The following is a 23873-nucleotide window of genomic DNA, read 5'->3' as shown; positions in this document are numbered from 1 at the left end:
CTTATACAGAAACGGACATAAATCAATTCTCTAGACGTCTTTGTCTCCTATCTGAACTTCATTCAAGCTTCTCGCGAGGGTGTGGCTGGGGGGCAGACCAAAGCTTTCAGCTTGTCTTTCAACACATTCCACTTTCCTTTGTCATACTCATCCTCTCCAATATCCAAAATAACACTGATAGCGTCGTCTTTGTCAAGACCTAGAGCGACTTGGACAAACTTGCAACAAATTTCCAGCCTGTTCATAGAGTTCAATGCTGCAATGGCGATGGCTTCAGCAATATGGCTGTCTTGTGTGACACCACAGTCTCCTTGCCCCGACAAAGCTTTACACATCTCTTTGCTGTAGTGTTCCCGATATCGTTGCAGGGTTTCTGGCGAATCCTCAGTCTTTTGGTAATGGGGCCAGCCATACATCAAAGGGTCCCAGTCCCTAGTGAGCCATCCTGGATAAGCGGCGTACCCGAGGTGAGGCGGCATTGTCTGACAATGGTCCCAGTCAATCAACCCTGTTACGTTCCCTTTTTCGTCCACAAGAACGTTCTGGGAGTCAAAATCAGGCGGGCAGAGAACAAATCGAGAATGATAATGAAGAAGTGGCGAGTTTTCCAAGAAAACTTTGAGAAACTTGTCCTCTGCGCGATCCCACACATTGCCCGTAGGTCCAGACTCTATGCTGCACGCGAGAAGCTCATCCATTGAGAAATAGGTGCGCGTAGCTTTGGCATGCACACTGTCATCGTCATTTTCAACCCACTCAAACATTGGGCCGAGAAAGAAAGAGCCGTCTTCTGCTTGCATCAGGGAGCCCATTTTGTCGAAAGTCATGGAAGAGAATTTGGCCATGATGGCTGCGATGCTGGTCAGAATGTTGAGACGAAACTGTTCTCGCGCCTTGTCATCCACTGAGTCTTTGAACCAGACACTAGACACGGTCTCTCCGGTAACAAAGCTCATGCAGATGAAAGGTGCACTAATTTCGTTGTTGTTGGTTGGGTCCCAGCTGTACACTTCGGGCACAGGCGCTCCAGTCTGTTCTTTGATGAAACGCATTGTTGCGACTTGCGATGAAAGGGCATCTTCTGCTACCTTTGTCATTCCACCCCCCCAGCCTGTAGCGGGGATTCGAATAACGAGCTTGACGGTTTCCAGCTGCACAATGTGGACGATGTTGTAAGACCCGGAAACTGTTTTAAGAAGCTCTGCCTTGCCTGGGAGAACATGAAGCACATCTCTGGCGATTCTGGTGGCCAGAGCGATGATGGACTCCTCGCTAATGTCAACGAGAGGGCCAAAAACGTCACGATCAAGCTCTGAGCCGGCGTCTGGACCAGCATCTGAGCCGTCACCTGAGCAGATGTCCGTGAGGTCGTCTGAGTTGATTTCTGAATCAGTGTCTGTCCACTCATCCGAGTAGTAATCCTCTGGGGTCGACATATTGGCGAAGTCAGGGGAGTTGAGATTTGCAGTGTTGTTGATTGACAATGTAAGTATGGGATCACTAGAGCCCATTGAGTTGAAGCTGGTGGTTGCTGAGTCTTGAGTCTTGTATCTTGAGCCGTGGAGTTAGGTATTTATAGATCAAAGGCCATTGAATCTCTTCACACCATGTGCTGACCTGGAACAAACAACCGATAACTTTCATTGGTCGACACATGTGATATTTTGAACGCTTTCTTTGTTCAACATCTTTAGCTCGAACATGGACGGACTCGAGTCTCATTGCCCAGCACAGACCCTGAACAAATGTTTGCCTCGGAGAGTTTGCAGTTAGCCTTGGCAAAGGGCGGATAAGTTGAATGGCGTTTTGAACCAACAACCACCAGCCTAATAAAGGGATCTGCAAGTTGCCGATAATTGCAGATTCCACCAGCTTTTACGTATCGCTGCATTGAAACAGCTTTATGCAATATAGGGACCTTCAAGGGGGACCAGGCATATCAATGCTGTTCCAATGCAGGTCTCCGTGTCAGAGAGGAGAGAACATGCATGACAATTGCAGACACAAACTTCTAGAAGAATGAACTGTAGGTTGTAATTCTCTGAACAAATTGAGAAAGACTGATTGTTCGCCTTTCTTTGACAGGAACCGGGAAATGGCAAACCTAAGCTGCAATGTGAAGATAATGAGGTTTACGGCAACTACATATTCGAATCACGATTATCCAATGATACTTCACTGAATTAATGGGCTTATATCGTGGTTTCCTAAAGTCTCTGGGTCAATTCCTACGATTAAAATAGCAAAGCTGAGAGTCAGATGGAGCTCCCCAGGCCAGTGACTCCCTAGAAACTAACTAGAGTTACTTTCTCTGAATATTCACTGGAGCTTTCTCAGCAAGCTTATGTTCTTTTATGAAGTCTGTCTCATTTCAATTAATGTATCTCGTGAGACAAGTAAGTTGGTAGTCAGCCGCTTCACAAACTGAAACGTGAGTTCCATTAATGTGGCTTCGTCTCTACGAGTTTGAACAGAGACCAACCACAATTCATATTCCATATTCTCTTCAAATTCAATATCTGTGTTCAACTTCTCAAGGCTTTATGATCTTCTGTAGCATCCTTAGAGCATTGGATCGCAGAGCCAGTATTGGAGCTTAAATGTGCCAAATTTGGCAATCCTCTACTTATTACCTAGTACCTTGGATGACTGTTTGAAATCGACAGTGAATCACAATCTGTGACGCAGCAAAGCGCACTGCCGGAATAAAGCTTGGATCTTTCTGGCACATATAACCAAGAGCTTCCCCTTTTTTATCTACTGGCATCTTTTGAAATCATACTCTGCACCTCCGAGTGCACGAGATCACCCGACAGCTGGCAGCTGTTATTCTTGACACCGTCAACAGAGGCGAGCACTGCCTGACAGTGCCTTCCCTGTTTCCTTAGAGGCCGATGTCCTTCATTCCCACCTCATGAAAAGCGGCATCACGTGGGGCTCGCAGACGACACGAGAAGGTACGGATGCCTTAGATCTGAACACTCAGGTATCAAAGGCTGGAGGCTGCATCCAAGAACATTCAGAAAGATAATACAGAGCCTCAGACGACCTGAGTCATTCACAGATGCTCATCCCATGCCCTTTTTTCTATATTCTATACTTACCCAAGTCTCGATTTATGGTTCCTGACTGTGATCTTATAGCTGATCTCTGCGGTTGTCGATCAAGTGACGTACGATGCATGACTAACAACCTAAGCAACCACCTCAATCCGCATCAACAACTTCACCTTTTCTAACACAACAATATTCACTTTCCATTATTTCATCTCAGAATGACAACCAGAAATCTCAATAAAACCTGGAGAGACGTCGTATTCGAGCAATACCAAGCCGATCTCGAGGCAGATTCCCCCTTTCCAATCCGTTACCTCATCTTTGTCCACCAATGGAAGAAGGATATCTTCATCAACATACCCAACAAGATCGAAATGATGACCTTTCGCCGCGCTGTCTTGGACTTTGCACGCTCTAGAAACAGAGAAGAAGATCCGACTTTTAGCAATGAGCACATTTCAGTGTGGCCGCGGAAGACGTTTCGCGAACGTCAGGAAGAAGAGGCTACAAAGGAGAGCAATGTGACGAATGAGTCTGGGTTCTTGGGGTAGACCAGTGCTATACTTTGTTCTTAACGGTAATGAGCGCTATCGTACTTCATTTCCACCCCAGGGCTGTGGTCCTCGAGTAATCAAATAAACGCTAGATTAGACCTGGTGCTGTGTTATCTCTGTGCCTTCTCTTGACGCTGAAACTCAAGTGGGATTCCACCGTCAAACACCCGCCGGCTGCACATGTTCCATTGTTGTCTCCAGGAGTATTTTGTATCCATGATCCAAAGCCATATCTTTTAGTCAACGGTCATCCTAGTGAATGGCCAGTTGTGCTCAATATGAACAACAATGTCCATCCATCCTCTCTCACGAAACTCAGACTCGATTCCATCGATGATACCATCCCACTTGGTCTCGTCAGAATCTTCCAAGCATCCAATGTACACGGTGATCGGGTTCTCTTCGGGCTTGGAGAATCCCCTTCTGGTGAGGGTCAGGGTGCTTAGATAGTTGCGTGTTGCATCGGAGGAGTCGAGATGGCGCTTCGCAACAGCTCGAATGTCGTCCCATGGTACATCTTCCTCGACCACGCCGATGTACACCGTCTCGTAGTTTTGCGGTGCTATCATCTCAACGTGAAGGCCTCTGTGGATTGCGCTTTGGAAGTGTTTCTTCATGGCATCCACGATTTGTTCGGCCGTTTGCGCCCACTTTGTCTTGCTGTCTTTCTTCCATGGTGACTTGATCAAGACAGTTGGGTTCATTCGGCGTACGACCAGCTCGATTTCAGTCTCTGGCCCTGAGATGTTGTTCTTTTGGAGGATTCTCTCAACTCGATCGAAGATCTCGCCTTGTCGATCGTGGATACTGGATGGTAGTTGCATTCGTGAAACGTCTAGGGGCAGTCGGGGCAGAGAAGGCCAGGCGGCGCGATATCTGATGCAGATAACGGGCTGTTCAGTGTCCATCGCGATGGGCGGGTAAATTCTGGGTGCGGGATAGTCCATTGATTGATAATTGCGTGTGATGAGGAAAGTAGATCGGTCTGGGAGAAGACTTCATGTTCTTTATATACTCAAGCCCACTCTAGGCAATATCACAATTCACGTAGGTAACTTTCTCTTCAGTGACTCACGAAAACTTAAACAAAACGCTTTGTTGACGCCAATGCCCTAACCTTAACATCCATAATCTATGTTACACGTGCCCAGTTACTGCTTTCCATTATCCCTCAACCTTTTTCACTCGATAACATATTCATGCGGTTTCGCAAACTTCCCAAAACGTACTCGTCTTTGGCCTAGAGATCGGAATTAAATGCACGCATATCAGACTCTCATTGTTGTCCCGATTTCCCTTTGTCCATGCTTGTGCTTGTGTTTGTACTCAGAGGCGCCATTGGGATCATTTGGCGCGGAATATTAGGCCCAACGACGGGGTACTACTCTGGTCGTGGTCTCTTTGCTCCATGAGGGTTGCCCCAATCGCCGCCGCCCTGGTTCTGGTTGAAGCCGAAGCCGGGGTTGAAGTTGGGAGGCATTCCTTGGAACCCTGTACATGTTAGCTTTGCACTCAAAGAGCCTTGTTTGTCTACTAATAAGGATCACTCACCAGGCATACCGTTAGGTCCCATCATGCCCATGCCCATATTTCCAGGCATCCCCATAGGCATCCCGCCCATGTTCCCACCCATGGGGTTCATACCCATCATGCCTCCTCGACCACCTCGCATACCACCAGGGCCACCACGCATGCCCCCTCCCATCATACCTCCGCGGTTGTTGAAGCCAAAGTTACCGCCGCCGCCGCCACCCATGGGTCCATTGTAACCACCTCCCATGTTATTGTAGCCGCCCATATTATTGTTGTTGTTGAAGTTCCGGTTGTAACCACCTTGGTTCATACCACCACGGTTGTAGCCTCCACCCCTTCCTCCTCGGAAACCACCACCAAAGTTACCGCCCATATGACCGCCGCCTCGGTCATTGTTGTATGAGCCGGATGGTGCACGGTTTTGATCCTTGCCTCTGGCAGGGGCATCTTTGGGGAGGGTTTTGAAGGGATTGTTGGTAGTGGTCCAGTAGGTCAAGGTGAGCTTCTTCTGGGCCCCTTGGCTTTCAGCTATGATCTGTTCGATACGACGCTTAGTGGCTGTAGATGCTTGGGGCGAGTAGAACTCGATGTAAGCTTGGCTACGAATCTGTCAGTCATCCGGGTCCCGACACTTGGAGCTAAGAAAATCGTACCCCTTGCTTTTGCCATTGACCTTGTGTTCGCTGAAGGTGATATCCTTAATCTCATCTTCGCAGTCGGCTTCTCGCGCCCAACCTCGAATATCATCATCTGTGTTCCACCAGTTAAGTTCCGAGATCATGAGCGAGGTTGTGGCAGATTGGTCAACTGGTCGACCATCATCTTCCTGTTTCCTCTTTGTCCCCTGTTGAGAACCATGCGCTTGAAGATGACTTGAACTGTGGCTGTCTCCTGCATGGTGGTGGTTGTCGGCGTGGTACTCCTCCATGTTCTGGTCACCATGGCTATCCCTTCGATCATCGCCTTGGTGATGGTCCTGGTTATTGTCATCGCCTCGGTGGTCATCTTGCTGATGGTCGTTGCTCTCATCGCCGTAGATATCGATTTCGAAATCTTCTTCAGCCATTTTTACTGACTTTAAGCACTTGGCACAGATTAATGCCGTGCAGAGATTTGGGCAGTAATGAGGATATTGTCAAATGTGATAATTAGGCTGCCTGCGAGATACAAGAGTTGGCCTCTGGTCTTTACACATAAGTCATCAGCCATTGAACGTTCCATCGCTAACAAACGCCGCCCGCAAGACTCAGAGGCCTTGTACACCCGAGAGAAATGAATTGGACTGGGAGCTTGCAATACGTACACTCCTCGTAACAAGATTGGGGCCTTATTATAGGTATAACCCCCTGATAAGATGGTTCTTGACTCAAAGATGCGATACTCAGGACGAAGCTCTGTGCTTGCAATCCTCGCTGTCTAGCTCCCGATATTCCGAGCGAGCGCTCAGATACAGATGGGGAGCAATGGAATAGAGGATGCCGTCAGCCCGATCAATCTCCTTCTTTCCTAAACCTCGATATCGAAACAGATCGCGACCGGGTTCGTTTCGCGAAGAATCGCCTAGTTACAGGGATCTACGTGTGTTAGTGATCCCAACGCTCGTGCTCAAGCGTCGATTTTGGCCGATGATTGGAATCAGGCTCTGGCGCGCTCCAAGCTTGATCGCAAACAAGGCAGGTCGAACGGACAATTTGTGGTAATCAAAGCGTGAGAAACACTTTGGAACTTCGACCTAGAGTCGTTGTGAGAGTGGAGGAGGATGGAAAGATGAAGGAAAAGAGGTTAGCGGATGACGGAAGGAAGAAGAGAGCTTCACGCTTTCTTTTCTGGGGAAGAGCTTCGCAAGCAAAAGCACTGCGACTCGCGGAAGCTGGCGTCTACCTGCTAGCGCCTGCGCGTTTGGGGCCCGGGGAAATAAGCTGGGAAAGAGAGCAGGCACAAGCACAGGCACACAGCACCTTCCTTCCCCACAGGCCATCTGGCTCCACTGAAATGTAACTGTCAGGCAAGTCAGGTCCAGACCCCGGGTCATCTCTCGGCCCGAGTCAAAGTCAATCTGGCCTTGCCCCCAATTGGAAATTAGGTAAGGTAATTGTTAACACGTCGTCGCAATAGAGGAGAGGCCAGAGAGCAGAGCTGTGCTGTCCATTAGATTAGCTAGGATCACCACCAAAAAGAAGTCCCCTTTAAACTTCAACTCTCCTTTCTTCAACCCCTCGCGACTCCGACTCAATTCGACGACTCTGCCTTTTCTTCTACTCAACGAAGCTACATCTCTTCTTTCGCGGCATCTAATTTTAATAACTCCCCTTTCTTTTCCACATACACACACAATATGTCCGACCAGGTTCAAGAGATCCTCGAGGTTCCCTCCGAGTTCGTCAAGGACGGAGTTCAATTCGTGCGACGATGCACCAAGCGTATGTCGACTCATTGCGCACTCACACATCTCTTACCTCTACTGACATACTACTCTGCAGCTGACCAGAAGGAGTTCCTACGACTCTGCCAGGCTGTTGGCGTTGGTTTCCTCATCATGGGCGCTGTTGGCTACGTTGTCAAGCTGGGTATGATATCCAATTTCCTTCAGGTGTAACGTTCTCTAACATGTCCTCAGTGCACATTCCCCTCAACCACGCTCTCGTCGGTAGCGCATAAACGATCACACGATCAGGCGATGAAGAGATTATGGATAGTGGCGACTTGACAATCCAAAAACCCGCACGGCGGGGGTGGACGCGAGGGCGATCACAACAATTTTCTTGCTGCGAGTACGTACACTGGGGCGGAGTTAAATGAAATTATGGCGGGCACGCGACACACTTCTTACGCTGGAATTCGATCGAGCGCCGTGAGGATGAGAAGGATGTGCTTTCACGTCTAAGGCGCGGTTTGCATGGGGTTGAGAGGTATCCTTTACAAGACTGCTGGCTAAGGTGACCAATTGTACAAAATATATCCAATGTTGTTTCTTGCAAACTTGATCTAACGCACTCCATATGTTGAGTTCTGATATAGCTCAGGTTGTTCCTTGAGCAAGTGGTTGACACTCTGGCCCATCGGTGGTTCTCCTTCATCATCCACGTTGTCGTTATACGAATGTAGCGTGCATGTTCCTCTTGCCATGTTATACCCATTCCAAGCAGACGCTGCTGATGTTAGCTAATGTTTTCAAGTGAAAATGGGGGAACATACCAACAAGGAGAGGGGCAGTGGGATGCCAGCTTGCATCGCGGACACAAGTGCCCCAATTGCCTGGTTCATCGAAATGATAGAAGCGGTGTCGATTGTCCATTGGCCGAGTGCGCATGGTAGCTTTCTTAACATCTACGATTCCAGCCAAGCTCGCATCCATATTCCAAATGTATACCTTGCCATCGGTGCTGCCCGAGTATACATATCGTGAATTGGTGGACGTCGGAGGTGAAAAGTGGCATCGAATAAGAGTTCGAAGGACTTTATGACCTCGGAAGGTCACAAGCGAATTATCATGGGGGTGCACATCCCAGTCCTCGTCGTCATATATGCCACCCCGGTAATCGAAGCCACTGGTGTTTGCATGTGCTGTCGGATCAAGTTCGTTGTATCGATCGGTTGACATGGCCATTCGTATATCCCATAGTTTCATTGACTGGTCTTTTCCGTTACTGAGAATATATCGTCCATCTCCCTTGCTGTCGATGTATGTCAAGCCTTCGATGTGGCCGACAAAGGCGCCAGCTTCTCGGTGATCGCCCATGCTTCGCCGATCCCAGACCTTGATCGTTGTATCGTCGGAGCCCGAATAAAGGATGTGCGGTGACATCTTGTCAGCAAAGCACACGGCGTTGACATCATCCGAGTGGCCGCGAACGTGGTGAAGAACTGTTCGAGACTCGATGTCATATACCACGATTGAGGCCGCGCTCGTTCCAGCCACCAGTTCTCTTCCATCACCTGAGAACCTGATAGACCAGATACCGAAGCCACGTCGCCCATGCCATCCATGCGGGGGGCCGTCATCTAAATCCAGTGTATAGGGATCTCCAGTATCGTTTGGATCCGTAGGAGCTATGGAGACCATAGTCTGGATTGAAGTATACGCGAGCCATTTGTTGTCAGGACTTAATGATGCATCTGTGAGTGTCCATTGTCCCCATGGGTAGCTGACTGTCTTGTAATGCTTCCAATTGTATGGGCTGGAAGTGTCGTACATCCGTACTTTGAAGTCTTGAGAGCAGGCGAAAAAGAAGTTTCCATCGTCCGAAAACTGTCCAGAATACACGGGGTCATCGAAATGAATAATTTTTTCGGCTCTTGATTTTGGTAGTAGACTCTGGACGCTGTCAGTCAAATCGTCTTGATAGAAAGGTCTGGGTTCATGCCTGGTTGATAAGAGCATTATTTCGTATCTGATCTTCGCGATTCCCCAAAGCCAACTCCCGCTCGAGCATCCTCACAGCAAGTGGCCTCTTTGCTCTGGGGTTGTAGTTATTTGCACCAAATGCTCCTGATCGCATAAGCTTCATGCCCTGCTCACTTGGCACTTTCGGAAAGCGATTCGGGTCCTTGGGTGTTCGACGTCGATTGAAAGGCCAGTTATGCAAGAACTCGGCGTCCTCCCCAGGATTGTCTTGGAATAAAACACTGGTAAGATCAGGACTCTGCATCAAGGCAATGAGTTGTCTCCGTGTTAGTAGTCCTGTTCTAGCACCGGCTAGTTTCATCCCCAGTGTCAGTCATGTCTTTCATAATCGCTGGAAAGCCGAGACTTACTCCGTACAATGTTTACGAGTCGTTGCGTGTCAGTAACCCCTTCAATATCGTCCTCGTCTTCCTCGTCGTCGTCGTCATCACCTCCATTCTCCATCAATATTTCAATGTCACGATCATTAACACCTATATGATGCGATTAGTGAAACTTGGTACTACTCAAGCAACGGTTTGAACTTACCTTGAAAATCGTCTTCATCTTCTTCGTCGGGTTCATCCTCGTAGTCTGGGTCTTCCTCATCCTCGTCTTCATCTTCTTCCGTTTGATAGTACCAAGCCGGTCCCTCCGATGATTCACGTGTGCTCTCATTACGGTTCTCTTCGTCACTTGGGTCCGCTGAGAGCGGTCGCGAACTCCTCTCACCCTCCCCAGGCGCCATGTTTCAAGTGGGTGAGATCTGGTTAATCGTGTGAAGGTCGAGATGAAAGCTGATAAAGAATGCTTGCTAAGCACGAGAGCTTGGAGGGGCGATACGGTGAAGATAGGAGTGGTGTGGTCGGAAAAAGATAAAGTAACTATCCTACAGGGTATATGCGAGCTTCAAGCAATACAATTCTTCACGGGGGTCACGGCGGGTTAATAAACTATCAATGATGCGATGAGTGTGATGCTTCAAGACAGGTACTGCATCTGTTGGGTGAAGTCAACTTAGAATGGGGAGCTCCCGGAGCTTGTGACGACATCAACCGGAGATAAGATAAGCCCCGCGATAAGCTACCCTGGACTCGGATTCTGTCAAATTGGAGTTTAAAAGAACGTCGTGTTTTGATATCAACTGCATATTTGGACACATCAGCAAAGATACATAAGTTACACATGGTATTATTGAGATAGTACCTATACAAGAACTGTGGAATGTCAGAACTGCAACAATCTTTATTTGGAAGTGTCACGACACAATCTGATGCCGCCTACTTAAGGTACATACATTATCATCGTGCTACGGAGAAGTGTGCAAGTTGACCAATATGTTAAATGGTACAAAAAAGGAAAAGAGAAAGAAAAAGGTCTTACCAACTCACTGGAATATCTGACATATGACTCTTGCGCCTAACTGGCCCGGAACAATTTGCCTTTGTGCAGCTTCGCTCAGGACTCATTCATCCATTATCTTGGAAGAACACTGGGCGTTCCAAGACACAACTCGCCCATCCTGGCCACGTCCAGCTTCTTGCAAAAGTCCAGAAACGATCGCAATTGTTCAGGGCGTTTCAAAGGCTGAACAGGGAGTGAGTCGAGGTGCACATTGATAAGTCGCAACTGACATGTCTCGTTTATCGGTGACGACCGCACAGAGACATCGCAACAAAGAGCGTCCCTACCAAAGCGACTAGGATACTTGACTCTCCAGACTGGTCCTACCTAGGCTTGAGCTGATAAATCGGTCCTTTGACAATAGCATCATGGACACGAAAAGATGAACTCCCCAATTAAGCAAGTATTTCTCGCTTTAAAACCATGATTGGCGGATCCAAGGTGCTCTAAGAGATGCAGCAGCGACATGGAGACTTATTGGGAAAACATGATATCAACGTGGTGTAAGCCAAGAATGTGAGAAACGATGGGCTTCCGCGCATTCAACTGAGAACTTTCCCCCTGCGTCAATGGTCCAAGAAACAACTGTGAGGTCCAGAATATTATTGCCGACATCCGATGCTGCTTGGCAGCTCGTGTTTGTGGTTTCAACGACAGCCCAAGATTCAGTTGATGGAATGAATTGGTGCCAGTTTTGGTGCCAGTTTTGGTGCCACGATTCATGAGTGGACGCAATGTCTAAGGAGTCCCTACCGAGAGCACGAGACTCGTTGTTCATGATATTAATATCAGGAAATTGCTTTTTGCTTGCAGCAAATAAATGAATAGTGTTGTTCTTTGGATTTGTAAATGAGTAACCCCCTGTTTAGCATCATGGAAATGCCACTTCGGCCCCTGAAGCTTGGGTAAAAATACTTGGCCCCTAGGCAACATAAGGCTTAGCGCCCCACGGCTGGGGCCACGTCGCCACAGAATTTGGACGTCCTAGGGTCCTTCTCCAGCAGGGTGACACCCCTGTAGCCATTATTTTAGGCCCGTTCAAGGCTGCAGCTGTTGGGACGGAGCAGGGAGAGGAGTTTCCCGTCCTCCATCGTATCGAGTACGGAGCGGATCTTCCATTTGATTGCCCCTATGTAAATCCAAACCAATCCAAATCACCCAATTCGATATCCAAACATCCATCTTCATTCCTGTTCCAACCTTGCAGCTCCCTTTTTGTCTCTTTAACTCAAGTAGTCAACGTGTAGCTCGATCTTTGCTCCGCACGTTGATCACCTTGTGGGAGACCCCTTTCTTATTCCTTTGGTGTCTGTAATTGTCTGAAGTCAGCATCAGGGCTATCTCCGCAAAGTTTATTCTACCTACGCTACGTTACACGCGACTTCGATTGTCGCAAGGTTGTCGGCTCCAAACTTTACTGATCAACCATCCTTTTCGACGCTCTGTTTCTCCTTTTGAATCGCGGCCTCGACCGCTGACAGCTTTTGCGACCCGACGATCGAATCTCTGTCTTCAACTCAACAATAACGATCCCAACTGCCCATCATGAAGATCCGAACCACACACTCGCCTCTGGTCCTTCTCCTCCTCCCTGCCGTAGCAAATGCGCTCGCCTCTAATGATATTGCCGACCTACCTGCTCCAGGAGCCGCGATTACAGAACAGACCGATGGCCTGCCCCAGGCTGGTGTCAAGCGTCATGATATTCCAACGAAATATGCCCCTGTTGATGGCAGAGACGGAAAGCCTCATCACGGACCCTTTATCGAAATAGATGATCACAAGAAGACCCCTGAAGTGGCCCTTGATGCTGGTTCCGATACTGCAGCAGGATCTGGCTCGGGGGCCGGAGCTGGAGCTGGAGCTGGAACGGGTGCACCAGCAGGTGCTGGAGCTGGCACTGAACCCAAAACTGGAACCGAGGCTGCTCCCAAAATCGACAGCAACCCGGATTCCCTTCCTGGACTCAAAGGCCGACCCGAAGACCCGACTGTCGTAGATGGCGAAAAGATCCCCGAAACCAATGATGGTGTCATGTTCGACACTAACCGAGTCCATGCTCAAGAAGGCACCACTGGAACCGAAGGCGGTGTGACCGAGAGGTACAGAGCCCGAAAGCTTGAAGAGGATCTTGCTGGGGAGGAGACCTTCAGGAAACCCTCATCACCTAAGGAGGCGCCTCCTCTGCCACACAGTGAAGAGGAAAAGATTCGTGCTTCTGGTGGAGACAAGGCCAAGGAGCTTGGCGACGACACTGGCAGCGCGAAGGCAGAAGACGTTGTGCCCAAAGCTGCAAAGCCTGTTATCAGCAATGATGATAAGCATGACTACACTGCGGGACTGGAGGTGAGCAAAGACCGCCATCTGTAGTATCGTAAATACAGCTAACAATTAAATACAGAAACCTGCCGATCTTCCCGACCGACCCGTTGGACAGAACAAACCTGTTCAAGACTCAACCAAGACCGAGCCCATCGATCTGAGCCGAGGGAAGACACACGATGGACACCATGATGACGAGAGTATTATCCAGCCATTCCACTCTTTTGTGCTGTCCTTCACCATGATTTTGGTCTCTGAAGTTGGTGACAAGACGTTCTTGGTTGCAGCTCTCATGGCTATGAAGCACGACCGTATGGTTGTGTTCACAGCCGCTTTTGGTGCCCTTCTTGTCATGACGGTTCTTTCGGCTGTTCTGGGCCATGCTGTTCCTACTCTCATCCCCAAGCGTGTCACCAGTTTCCTCGCTGCTGGCCTCTTCTTCGTTTTTGGTGCGAAGCTGATGCGAGAGGGTATGCAGATGGACCCTAACGAGGGTGTCTCTGCTGAGATGCACGAGGTTGAACAAGAGCTTGCTGAAAAGGAAAAGGAGATGGGCCGAAAGCGAGGCGACTCTGTGTCTGCTTACACTCTTGAGATGGGTATGAATGGCAATGGCCGCAGGTCTCGGCCCAGCAACCGTCTAATGTCTCCTCCTCGATCGCCTTCTCAGTCACCTGTACGAGATGCTCGCTCGGGCTCAGGTGCTGTTGCCAGCATTGTTCAGGGTGCTACCAACCTATGCTCTCTGTTGCTTAGCCCTGCTTGGGTTCAGACCTTCATCATGACCTTCCTCGGCGAGTGGGGTGATCGAAGTCAAATTGCTACTATTGCTATGGCAGCCGGTCAGGATTACTGGTGGGTGACCTTGGGTGCTACGTGCGGCCATGCCATCTGCACTGGTGTTGCTGTTATTGGTGGTCGGGCTATTGCCGGCCGAGTCAGCCTGAAAGTTGGTAAGTCAACAGTCTATAATTCTCTTCTTCAACCAAACGAGCTAACGCTCTTTAGTCACTGTGGGCGGTGCCACTGCTTTCCTTATCTTCGGCGTCATTTACCTCCTGGAGTCTCTCTACAGCTAGAGGTGCCCTCTCGAATGCCAAAATTTCTTTTCTCGCTAATAGACCACGGTTTGAGGACCTATCGTCATCTGAGACCATTTGCCTACTTGACGCCTAACTCGTTGTAATATTTAACGGCCTCTCTCTTTTTTCTGATAGGAACAAGCGACCAAGGGACCAAGATTTTCAGGCGTACTCTGCTGGGGTAGATCTTTTGTATAATTACGTGGCTGAGACAATCTCAGCCTCATGTTCGATTCAGTGCACATGGACACTGATCTCCTTTGCCAAGACGCGTGGCTTGTAGCATTGGGAAGGGGAATGAAGACTAAGAAAATACACGCAAGGGAGGAGCAGGAACTGGAAAGGAGGTGAAAAAGGGAGAGAATCGATTGGACTTTTCATCATTCTTTGTATGAAATGTTAGGAATTGCTTCAAGCTTTGTACGGAACGGAAAGGAATGAGCGTGAATGATATTCATGGATTCGAGCTACGATTAGCTATAAATAGCAGCTGTCTCGGTATAGCCGTGATGATATATTAATGTACAATGAGGCGTCACAAGACATGTCCGAGTAAGAAATACTGTTTCTCGTGTAAACGTCACGCACATTAGCATAGAGGCTTCCATGGAGTCATCGTTATCAAGTCACTTCAGGAATGATCTTGAAAAGGAGCAGGTCATTTATTCCACCCATCATTCATTAAATCTGCCAGAGGTATATCCTTCTATCATCTGTCCCTGATCAATGACCGGACCCAAGCATCCTTCAAGCTCAAGACCTCTCCCTTTCTATTGACACATCCACCAACAATTGAACAAGGATCCGACAACTACCTCAGATCTGGGCCAGAAAACCCCAGCTCTGAACAAACTTTGACAAGTTCGTCACCATCAGTGATTGACGTTTCATTTTCTCCATGATAGACCTTTGCGGTCTTTCTTTTCCCACCGTAGAACAAGGCAGTAAAAACAACAGAGCAAGAATGAATAAAAGCAAAGCAAAAATAAACCTCCTCAACCACCTTCGAGGTATAGCGTAGTCCCCATTTTTCAACGTTGGGAATACATGTGTGGTATCTGACAGTCAATCTCAAACATCTTGAGGTGCTCTCACAAATCGTTGGTGAATCAAACAAATTCTCGTGACAATAGACATTGGACTGGTTTTTGAGATCTCTATACTGGAAAAGATGCGCTTCCTTCAAACGTTTCTGTCGTCATTCGTATAATCCTCCCCCATCATGCCATGGAGTTCTGGGTATCGTAGTCTGACGCTCAATCCTCATCCTCTTCGTTGATCGGGGCTGGTGTTCGTCGCTCCGTACGCCTCTTAGGTCGTCGGTGTCGTGAACTACTGATGTTACTGGCCGAATCATCAGGCATGATGTCGACATCATCAAATGCCCAATCATCGTCACTTCCCGGATCACGATCGCTTTCGCCAGCCCAAGCCGGGCGCTCATAGCCCGAAGCTTGGGAGTTTCCAGAGTTGGGGCCGGAAAGCACGTCAATACGACGGCGGTTCTGCAAGTTCTGCATCAAAGCAGCTCCTCGCTGGCGTAGTGCATTCCGGACAACTTCGGCCTTCTTGTGCAACTTCTCGAAGGCATCCTCCAGAGTCTCCATTCCCTTATAGATCTCTCGTTCAATTTCTGCAATGGCTGCCATTTCCATCTCCTCATCGTTCGAGACGGCCTGTCGACTTCCGGGCATTCCTGTAGTGTTGACACTGACGAATGAGGCTGGTGTTGTACCTCGTGAGTAGACCGAAAAAGGAGTCGTGTTTCTCGAACTGAACGACGATGAAGCTCGAGGTCCAGGGCTCATCGTTCGTGTATTGTAATAGGCACTAGCGGGGGTCGGGCCGCGCGATTCATTGTGAGGAGTTTGTGACACATCATCGTCAGCTCCTGACCAGAGGAAGCCGTCGAAGCGACCAGAAATGAGAATCTCCCACTCTGAATTGTTGATGTTGGAAAGTGCAACGAGGAGATCATGCGTATGCGGGTTCTTAACCAGATACGTGGCCGATTCAGCGTCTCGTGGCACTTGCTGCAATCTGTATAGCCGCTGCAGGGCCAGGCCGGTCTTAATGAGAAAATCTGTTCGTGGTCGATGTCCAGGTGTAGGAGCACGAACTGACGACTTCAGCTCCTTCGAGCCGGTCATGATCGCGTTAAAGTAAGGGCGGTCCTCGGGGTCAAGGTTTGTGAGAATAGCAAAGGACAATGTCTCGTCGTCGACATCTTGGGGAGGTGGCACTGGTGTTTCTCCAGTGTTGGATAGCCATCGGTCGACAGCAGAGCGAACTTTCTTCGACTGACGGAGATAGTGCTCCCTAAACTCCTCCGCAATATCAGGGTCCAGCTGGACAGGCGACTGAGGTCGAGGAGGCCTGTCGCCGGAGATTTCAGCAGCTTTGGTGCCAACTTCGGCAAGATCAAAGGGCGGCCACTGCGGGAGGTCAATTCGACCGCTCACCCACTCTAACACATCACCCCAGTTGAGACCATCGTGAATTTCATGAGGGTTATCGCACATGATGCAAGTGCAACCATGAGGAGGCAGGTCGCGAGAAAAGACGTTTTCGAGGCGGTCCAACAGCCTGCGAGCAACAGAACGGTGCCCAGTAGCGACAGCAATAGAACCCTGCTTGCTGAGTACTGTGTTGTACTGGTCTAATAGATTATGGAAGGGAGCAAACAGGGTGTCTGTACCGACTAGAGGAGGGTTTGAAGGTCGGTTCCCATTCTGACGGGGTAAAACAGAAAGGAAGTTCTTAGGGGCTGTATAAGCCAGGCCACCGTTCTGGAGCAAATAGTCGACTCGCGGCATATCGTGAACATCGAGGGCAGGAGGGGGAGGAGGTGGTGGAGGCGGAGGAGCAGCACCAAAAGTAGACGCAGGTGTTGCTGTCTTCGAATGCAGATTTGAATCGACGTCTTGGACGTCGATGACTGAGGGAGTCTCAGGCTTGGCATCCGGGTATCCATGAGGGAATGGGGCCTGGGTTGGTGTCCTGGGAGATGAATCCTGAGCGCTTGAAGGAGAAGATGCTCCATCGACATCATACCTTCTGTGACTTCGAGTAGATGATGTTCGGTGGATAGAGCGATGAGAAGAACTAGATGCCCGAGAATCAGAACGGCGAATCTTGTCGCCAGAGCGGCGCGATGAAGACTTGACGTAGGTAGCTTGGCTTGAGACTCCGGACCGACGACTCACACGGGAGCGCTCCTCGTTTCGTGATACCGAGCAAGATAGACTTGACACTCTTGACTTTGGCTGTTCGAGACCAGCCTCGGATGCTGGGAGTTCTTCTGTAGGCGTTCGGATCCTTGGGGTTTCCTCTCTAGGTGTCTCAACCTTTGGCGTTTCATTTTCGGGGGCTTCCTCTTTTGGATATTCTTCTTTGGCTGGATCCTCTGGTGTTTCCTCGTTCACTGCTGTTTTGTCCGCATCCAGATCAGTTCGGGGTGGACTGAGCGGCACATCTGGCTTGCCGCTGTCAGAACCCTTGCGGGATCTCGAATCTTCAGTGATTGGAGCATCTGTAGGTTCAGGAGTAGACGGTTTGGGACTACGTTGGCGAGGGAGAGACAGGGAGTCGCGACTAACGATGGCCTCCTTACTGTGTGCCTTGCTGAAAGACGGGTAAGGCATTGAGATGCGATCAGAAAGTATAGAGGTAGCAGCTGTTGACGTCCTGGCCATGTCTGAGCTAGCCAAGTCACTGGTCGAAGCTGCGCGGTGATGACGGTGGGTGTGCTCGTCACTGTCCCTTTCCCTACGGTGACGGTGACGGCGACTAGATGTGTGAGAAACGTTGTCGCTCACCTCACTGAGCTTGCTTCTAGAAGATCGTGAGGTGCGATGTCGGCGACGCTCGCGGTCGGGGTCCTTATGCTTTTCCCGATCATGATCTCGGTCGCGATCTTTGTGATCCTTTCGTTCGGATTTGGAGCGTCTTGGCTTTTCGCGCGGCCGCTCATCGGCTGGGACCTCGAGGTCGTGGTCCTTGGAGGACATGGTGGACCATGGAGATGTGGTAAGAGTATCGTATGGCGGATAGTGATTTCGTGGTTATTCGTGGTTGTCGTCGATAATTCCAAGGGTGTTCAGTTCAAGAAAGCGGTCAAGAATAGTGGGCGCAAGGAGGAGTCGATAATGATATCGCGGTATGACAAGGAAAAAAGCGAGGATCAGGCAAAGTGAGATTCAGGCTGTCAAAGTGAGAATGGTGGTAATGTTGGGCGAGTTTGGTTACAGCAAAGCAACGGAGAGTCGTGAAGAGGGGATGGTTGTACTGGCTGTAGAAGTGTGTGAGGTGAGGCGCATTGAATGGAAGCAAGCTAAGCGCAGTGTCAGGCTCGGCTTGGTTGGTTCATTCCCTGCAGCCCAGGTCTCAGGTCAGGTTCCGGGAGAAAGAATCAGGCACTAAGGCAGGACAGAAAGACCCTCAAGACATTCACTTTGGTTCATTCCTTTCCTTCGCCCTGCTTCTCACCGTCAGAAGCACGGCTGTAATCAGATGCGGGTGATTTAACTCAATGCTTCCTGATTTAGAGTCGCTTATTAGCTCCCCAGCCTGCGATTTAAAAACTCGTTAATAGGGGATCGGAAAGCTTGGACTTTCGCTGGGGAGTAAATTCAACGGCGGTGATCAACTGAAACTGTAAAGTAGGGATCTTACAAATGATGTCAACCTGTAGAGGCTTCGACACCAAAACCAGTAAAAACCACAAGCAAATCACCACCAATTTCAATTTCTCGTCATTGACAGAGCCACCACAAACACACAAACGCATACGCAATCTTCACTCTACACAGCCCGATCATGGAAGCTCCCGTTTATCCCGTCTCCCGTGGCCCGGCCCTTGGGGAGCAAGAAAACTTCTGACCTTTAACTGACATGTCAAAAACATTCGGTCAAAAGGGTGATTAAATCCATGGCAACCTTGCCTAAGTATTTCTGTCGCCTGGGATTGAGGTCTTCAGTTTTCTTACCTCCCCCAAGGGCCGTTCCCCAAATTCTGCTGTGGAGCCCAACTTTGTTGAACAAAACCGAAGCCGAGCACGGCCACACCCATTAAAAGAGATTTACAGGGGAGTGCTGTAGATGCGACGTTGGAGGCTGGGCACAGAGTGAATGACGACCAACCACCTTCAACATCTTAACCGCCTGTCACCCCCTGGTAGAAGCATATGGAAGCCATATTTAGAACATGAGAATGTGTGACAGAGGCCTTTGCGTTAATATCATTCCTTGAATAATGCAAAACGGTGCCTTTGCTAGACTAAATTCACATGACTCAGAAATAATATCTCATCTCCATCCACAGCTGCCACGCATCAATCTCCATCTTAACGGCCCATATTCTCACTCAATTCTTAGCGGTGCTGCCCAATCCTTCAACCAACGATTGATTAAGCGCTCAAACTGTCACGGGTTCCTGCAACATCCATTCACAGCCTAACACAACTGACAAGCGTCACACTATCATTCGTGATAGGCCGCCGAGTACGCAGCCCACGTATCACTTGCATATGCTCGCTTCTGAAAATAGTTTCATCATGATCTTCATTGTATCGATCCTAATCTATGCCGGTACATCTTCGTCGTAATTGATCCAGGAACGTTGTGTAATTAATTCACCACGTTCGCGCTTCTTTTCACCATCCGTCTCATTCAAATTAACGCCAATTCCGTTTATCACTTGCGCTATTATTTGCAAATTTTCGTAGAGCGAGCGGTATAATAAATGTTCATACCGTGACGCTGCTTTTAGCCACGCCACCCATGCGCATTGAAGCCGTAGGTAGTTGTAGCTTGCGGGTATCTCCCTCGGCTGTATCCCGAGATAATTCCTCCAAAATCATCATTTACAGGCGGTCAAGGAGACCGTTGCTCTCGAGGAGCAGGACAATCTGGTGCACAATGGATCGGACGTTCTGCTTCTCGAGGTCAACAACGAGGTCGGGCTTGGCAGGGGCCTCATAGGGGTCATCGACACCGGTGAAGTTCTTGATATCACCACGGCGAGCAGCAGCGTAGACACCCTTGCGGTCAGTCTTCTCACAGAACTCGAGAGGAGTAGCAACGTGGACAAGGAAGAAGGGTCCGGACTTCTCAACGAGGTCGCGGGCAGCCTTACGAGCCTCCTCGAAAGGAGCAATAGGAGCGGCGATGACAGCGGCACCAGCCTTGGTCAGCTCAGAGGCAACAAAGGCAATGCGCTGGATGTTGAGGTCACGGTCCTTGCGGGTGAAGCCAAGCTCAGGAGAGAGCTCGTGTCGCACGTTCTCACCGAGAAGCATGGACACGGGGCGACCACCACCCTGGTTGAGTGTAGCCTGAAGAGCACGAGCGATCTGGTCCTTTCCGCTGTTCTGGTAGCCAGTCATGAAGACAGTGAAACCCTTCTCGGCAGGGAGAGGGTTCTCCTCGCGAAGAACCTTAACGACCTCGGGGTAGGAGAACCACTCGGGGATCTCCTTGCCGGTTCGGAGACGGTGTCGGAGCTCAGTACCGGAGATGTTGAGGGTGCGAGTGCCCTCGGGGATCTCGTTGATGGGGAGGTACTCGTCGGAGTCGGGGAGGTAGATCATGGCCTGGAACTCGACCATCTTGATACCAAGCTCCTCCTGGTGCTCCTGGACGAGGACCTGAGCATCATAAGGACCGTAGTGGTCCTTGCCCTGCTTGTTCTTACCAGGACCGGCGTGGTCACGGCCAACGATGAAATGGGTAGCACCGTGGTTCTTTCGGATAATGGCGTGCCAGAGAGCCTCACGGGGACCACCCATTCGCATGGCGAGGGGCAGAAGAGCGAGGGCAGCCATGCCGTTGGGGTATCGGGGCAGGAGAGCCTTGTAGACACGGACACGGGTGAAGTGGTCAATGTCACCGGGCTTGGTGAGACCGACGACGGGCTGGATCAGGACGTTGGCCTGCTGGGAGCGGGCGGCGCGGACCGTCAACTCACGGTGAGCTCGGTGCATGGGGTTTCGGGTCTGGAAAGCGACGACCTTTTGCCAGCCGAGCTTGTTGAAGTGAGCGCGGAGCTCAGAGGGAGTGACTGGTGGTTATTAGTCTCATGTTGCGTCTCAGTTGCCCACAGTGACTTACATCGGAGGTCGAGGAAATCGTAGTGCTCGAGACGGTTAATAGCCTCAAGCTTACCACCAATGTAGAACTCCTTAGCGGTGTCAAAGAGGTACTTGACACCGGGGTGAGTGTCATCGTCGCTGCCGAAGACCTTCTTGGCCTCGTTGACCCTGTTGTGTCCATATTAGCACCAATGCCCCATGGAAGTGAGAGTCGCCATGATCACGTACTTGTCAGGTCGGTAGACATCCTCGACAGTCAGGATAGCAAGGTTTCGGTCGTCACGGAAATCGCGGAGAGTGATGCGAGCACCAGCCTTGATACCGAGCTGGTCGATCTGGGCCTGGTCAACATCGAGGTTGATAGGCATGGAGAAGAGGGCGCCGTCAGCGAGACGGTTGTTCTCAACGACGCTACAAGACTCTGTTAGCTCATCGACAAAGCAATTGAGTGATTGTACAATTCAACTTACCCATTGTAGTCCTTCTCAGTCAAGAAACCTATAAAACAACCAGTCAATCGCTATTCTTTCTCACTCATGATAGAATCGCCGCCGTCGCAAAGCGCCCGCCGGAGCCGGAAGATGCGGGGGCGGGGCACCGAAGTCAACCCCCCCCCATCATCACGGCGGGGGAAGCAAAAGACCTTCTCGAATAAAACAAGAGGCGCATACCTTCGAGAGGAGAGAAGCCACCGTTGAGGATCAGCTCAAGATCGCAAAGGTGTCGCTCGCTGAGAGTAAGAGCAGGGAGCTTCTGAGACTCAGCCTCGAGCTCGGCCTGGCGAGGCAGATCGCGAGCGAAGAGGTCCTTAAGGACACCACCGTGAGGAGTGTTGGCCATTGTGATGTGAAGTTTTTGTGGTGTTGAGGAGGGAGGAGGATGAAGGAGAATGTCAAAAACCGAGTCGTTTCTCGGGGTTTTGTAAAAGAAAACAGAAGTTGGAGCACGCAATCGTGGGGGTCAACGATTGCACAGGTGTTACTCGGAGAAAGACAACGACGAACAGACCAGAAACAGAGGACGAGAAGAATGAGAATGGATAGTAGGAGAGAAGGATGTGCTTTGATTTTAAATCGACTAGCCAGCGGGATATAGAAAAGTACCTCGATCTTTAAGCCCATCCACTACGAGAGTACGACTACCACATCCACCCTGTCATGATTAGTCCCCTCTCCCCGTCCTTCATTACTGGGGTCAATTGGACCGGAGGGGGGGGGTGTATGATGTAGCGAGTAAGGGGAGAAAAAATTGCGTTTCCATGGGCAAAACGGACGAAATCGGCCAATGCACCCAATCCTCATCTTCTGAACGTATCCTCGCCCTCGAAAAGAGGAAAAAACAATGGGGTCGTGGTTTTAGCTCTCAATGACGTGCTCGGAGCTTGAGGCTTATACATGCCGCCGACGACCCAGAAGACCAATCAGAGACGACATGACCGGACAAGGCGGCACTAGGCCGTCGGAGCATCGCTCTCGGCGGCGTTGGAGGGCATGGGGGGCATCATGATGAGAAACTTGAGGAATCTCCACGGTTTCCGAGGAGGCTATTGCAGTTGTTACAGCTGCAGTGGGTTGAGATACAGGTGTTGATGTTGCGGCTTACACGCTGAAGAAATGTCTATGCTCGGAACTCGCAACACATCAAAATGCGATTACAAAGCGGAACGAGATGCACAACATGGATTATCAGTTTCCTATTCGAATCTCTCACGACCAATTCAGCTCCTGGTACCTTGGAAGCGGCAAGGAAATTCTTCAAGCGCTGCTACAGCTGCAGTAGGGTCCCTCTTTAACCCCCTGTCTAAGCTTCAGTATCCATCTTGAGCGCAAGGGTAAACGAAATAGATTCAACGGACATGTTCCATGCCATGACCAATTGACCACCCATTCATCCACATGTAACATACGGTATGCATCTATATCCACTAATAGCTTGCTTCCATGAAGAACCGTGGCTTGTCGAGGCTTTATAAGATGTGTTCTCTATGGGATATCTTGTTCAAGCTGACTTGTCTTGTCATGAGGATACTTGAGTTCAAAGTATCTTAAACATGATACCTTTTCATCAACGCCAGAATACAATTACTTCTCCGATCGTGATCCTCCTTAGCCTTGCATCTATACGGTTGCTGGGGCGTATTTATTCAATTTCCCACCGGGCGGTTGTCGGGCGATCGCCCGACAAATGGGGAAAAGACGAAGCACGCCTTTTTTCACTTCCCCTCAGTCATGATGGATCAGAGATCCTATCTTAGTAATCACGCAATTATGTGACGTTGATACGACACTTTTGGAGGGTTGGCTGATCGGCAAGGCCACGCGGAAGTAAATATCTTTAATTTGGAGATCGAATTCTTTTCTCACGCAGGACAAACATTAAAAATTTCCATTAGGCTCACTCGTCTTCTCTGAGATGTGGTCATGACCCAAGAGTCTACGATAACAGGC

At 49.7% G+C, this 23873-nt stretch overlaps 9 protein-coding genes across 13 annotated transcripts; 3 read left to right on the top strand and 6 right to left on the bottom strand.

Moving 5' to 3' along the window:
• Nucleotides 1–62: 62 nt before the first annotated feature.
• FOIG_12041 (uncharacterized protein) lies at nucleotides 63–1436 on the bottom strand (the record flags this gene model as incomplete). Its single annotated transcript, XM_031212762.1, has 1 exon — nucleotides 63–1436. The coding sequence occupies one exon, from the start codon at nucleotides 1434–1436 to the stop codon at nucleotides 63–65; it is 1374 nt and encodes a 457-aa protein (XP_031057640.1).
• A 1792-nt stretch (nucleotides 1437–3228) lies between these two features.
• Nucleotides 3229–3607, top strand: FOIG_12040 (uncharacterized protein; the record flags this gene model as incomplete). The annotated part of the gene is made up of 1 exon (XM_031212761.1): nucleotides 3229–3607. Exon 1 carries the CDS (start codon nucleotides 3275–3277, stop codon nucleotides 3605–3607), a length of 333 nt encoding a protein of 110 aa, XP_031057639.1. The 5' UTR covers nucleotides 3229–3274.
• Nucleotides 3608–3846: 239 nt separating this feature from the next.
• Nucleotides 3847–4518, bottom strand: FOIG_12039 (uncharacterized protein; the record flags this gene model as incomplete). The annotated part of the gene is made up of 1 exon (XM_031212760.1): nucleotides 3847–4518. One exon carries the CDS (start codon nucleotides 4516–4518, stop codon nucleotides 3847–3849), a length of 672 nt encoding a protein of 223 aa, XP_031057638.1.
• A 60-nt stretch (nucleotides 4519–4578) lies between these two features.
• Nucleotides 4579–7068, bottom strand: FOIG_12038 (uncharacterized protein). 3 transcript variants are annotated; one of them, XM_031212758.1, is made up of 4 exons: nucleotides 6447–7068; nucleotides 5797–6328; nucleotides 5162–5742; nucleotides 4579–5101 (listed from the first exon to the last, which is right to left on the bottom strand). In XM_031212758.1, the coding sequence occupies exons 2-4, from the start codon at nucleotides 6207–6209 to the stop codon at nucleotides 4992–4994; spliced, it is 1104 nt and encodes a 367-aa protein (XP_031057636.1). In that variant the 5' UTR covers nucleotides 6210–6328; nucleotides 6447–7068; the 3' UTR covers nucleotides 4579–4991. The 3 variants fall into 3 exon arrangements, with proteins under 3 accessions (XP_031057636.1, XP_031057635.1, XP_031057637.1); XM_031212759.1 differs by having other exon boundaries at nucleotides 4673–5101; nucleotides 5797–6300; nucleotides 6447–7041; XM_031212757.1 differs by having other exon boundaries at nucleotides 5797–7068.
• Nucleotides 7069–7207: 139 nt separating this feature from the next.
• Nucleotides 7208–10606, bottom strand: FOIG_12036 (uncharacterized protein). Its single transcript, XM_031212755.1, has 5 exons — nucleotides 10077–10606; nucleotides 9899–10021; nucleotides 9508–9839; nucleotides 8339–9458; nucleotides 7208–8292 (listed from the first exon to the last, which is right to left on the bottom strand). Exons 1-5 carry the CDS (start codon nucleotides 10273–10275, stop codon nucleotides 8129–8131), a joined length of 1938 nt encoding a protein of 645 aa, XP_031057633.1. The 5' UTR covers nucleotides 10276–10606; the 3' UTR covers nucleotides 7208–8128.
• FOIG_12037 (protein transporter Sec61 subunit gamma) lies at nucleotides 7243–8293 on the top strand. The gene is made up of 3 exons (XM_031212756.1): nucleotides 7243–7563; nucleotides 7624–7710; nucleotides 7761–8293. The coding sequence occupies exons 1-3, from the start codon at nucleotides 7479–7481 to the stop codon at nucleotides 7799–7801; spliced, it is 213 nt and encodes a 70-aa protein (XP_031057634.1). The 5' UTR covers nucleotides 7243–7478; the 3' UTR covers nucleotides 7802–8293.
• Nucleotides 10607–12001: 1395 nt separating the features above from the next.
• FOIG_12035 (uncharacterized protein) lies at nucleotides 12002–14961 on the top strand. The gene is made up of 3 exons (XM_031212754.1): nucleotides 12002–13277; nucleotides 13333–14206; nucleotides 14262–14961. Exons 1-3 carry the CDS (start codon nucleotides 12477–12479, stop codon nucleotides 14330–14332), a joined length of 1746 nt encoding a protein of 581 aa, XP_031057632.1. The 5' UTR covers nucleotides 12002–12476; the 3' UTR covers nucleotides 14333–14961.
• FOIG_12034 (uncharacterized protein) lies at nucleotides 14902–19150 on the bottom strand (the record flags this gene model as incomplete). 2 transcript variants are annotated; one of them, XM_031212753.1, is made up of 2 exons in its annotated part: nucleotides 14902–17335; nucleotides 17390–18345. In XM_031212753.1, 2 exons carry the CDS (start codon nucleotides 18343–18345, stop codon nucleotides 15592–15594), a joined length of 2700 nt encoding a protein of 899 aa, XP_031057631.1. In that variant the 3' UTR covers nucleotides 14902–15591. The 2 variants fall into 2 exon arrangements, with proteins under 2 accessions (XP_031057631.1, XP_031057630.1); XM_031212752.1 differs by having other exon boundaries at nucleotides 14902–19150.
• A 342-nt stretch (nucleotides 19151–19492) lies between these two features.
• On the bottom strand, nucleotides 19493–22723 carry FOIG_12033 (sulfate adenylyltransferase). Of its 2 annotated transcripts, XM_031212750.1 has the most exons (5): nucleotides 22098–22723; nucleotides 21897–21924; nucleotides 21655–21837; nucleotides 21446–21594; nucleotides 19493–21395 (listed from the first exon to the last, which is right to left on the bottom strand). In XM_031212750.1, the coding sequence occupies exons 1-5, from the start codon at nucleotides 22264–22266 to the stop codon at nucleotides 20200–20202; spliced, it is 1725 nt and encodes a 574-aa protein (XP_031057628.1). In that variant the 5' UTR covers nucleotides 22267–22723; the 3' UTR covers nucleotides 19493–20199. The 2 variants fall into 2 exon arrangements, with proteins under 2 accessions (XP_031057628.1, XP_031057629.1); XM_031212751.1 differs by having other exon boundaries at nucleotides 21897–22723.
• Between the last annotated feature and the right edge of the window lie 1150 nt (nucleotides 22724–23873).

The sequence above is a fragment of the Fusarium odoratissimum genome (assembly GCF_000260195.1).
Source record: "Fusarium odoratissimum NRRL 54006 unplaced genomic scaffold supercont1.24, whole genome shotgun sequence".
Lineage (NCBI taxonomy): Eukaryota > Fungi > Ascomycota > Sordariomycetes > Hypocreales > Nectriaceae > Fusarium > Fusarium odoratissimum.
Note: the sequence above shows the minus strand (reverse complement) of the source record. Positions and strands in the feature narration are given on the sequence as shown.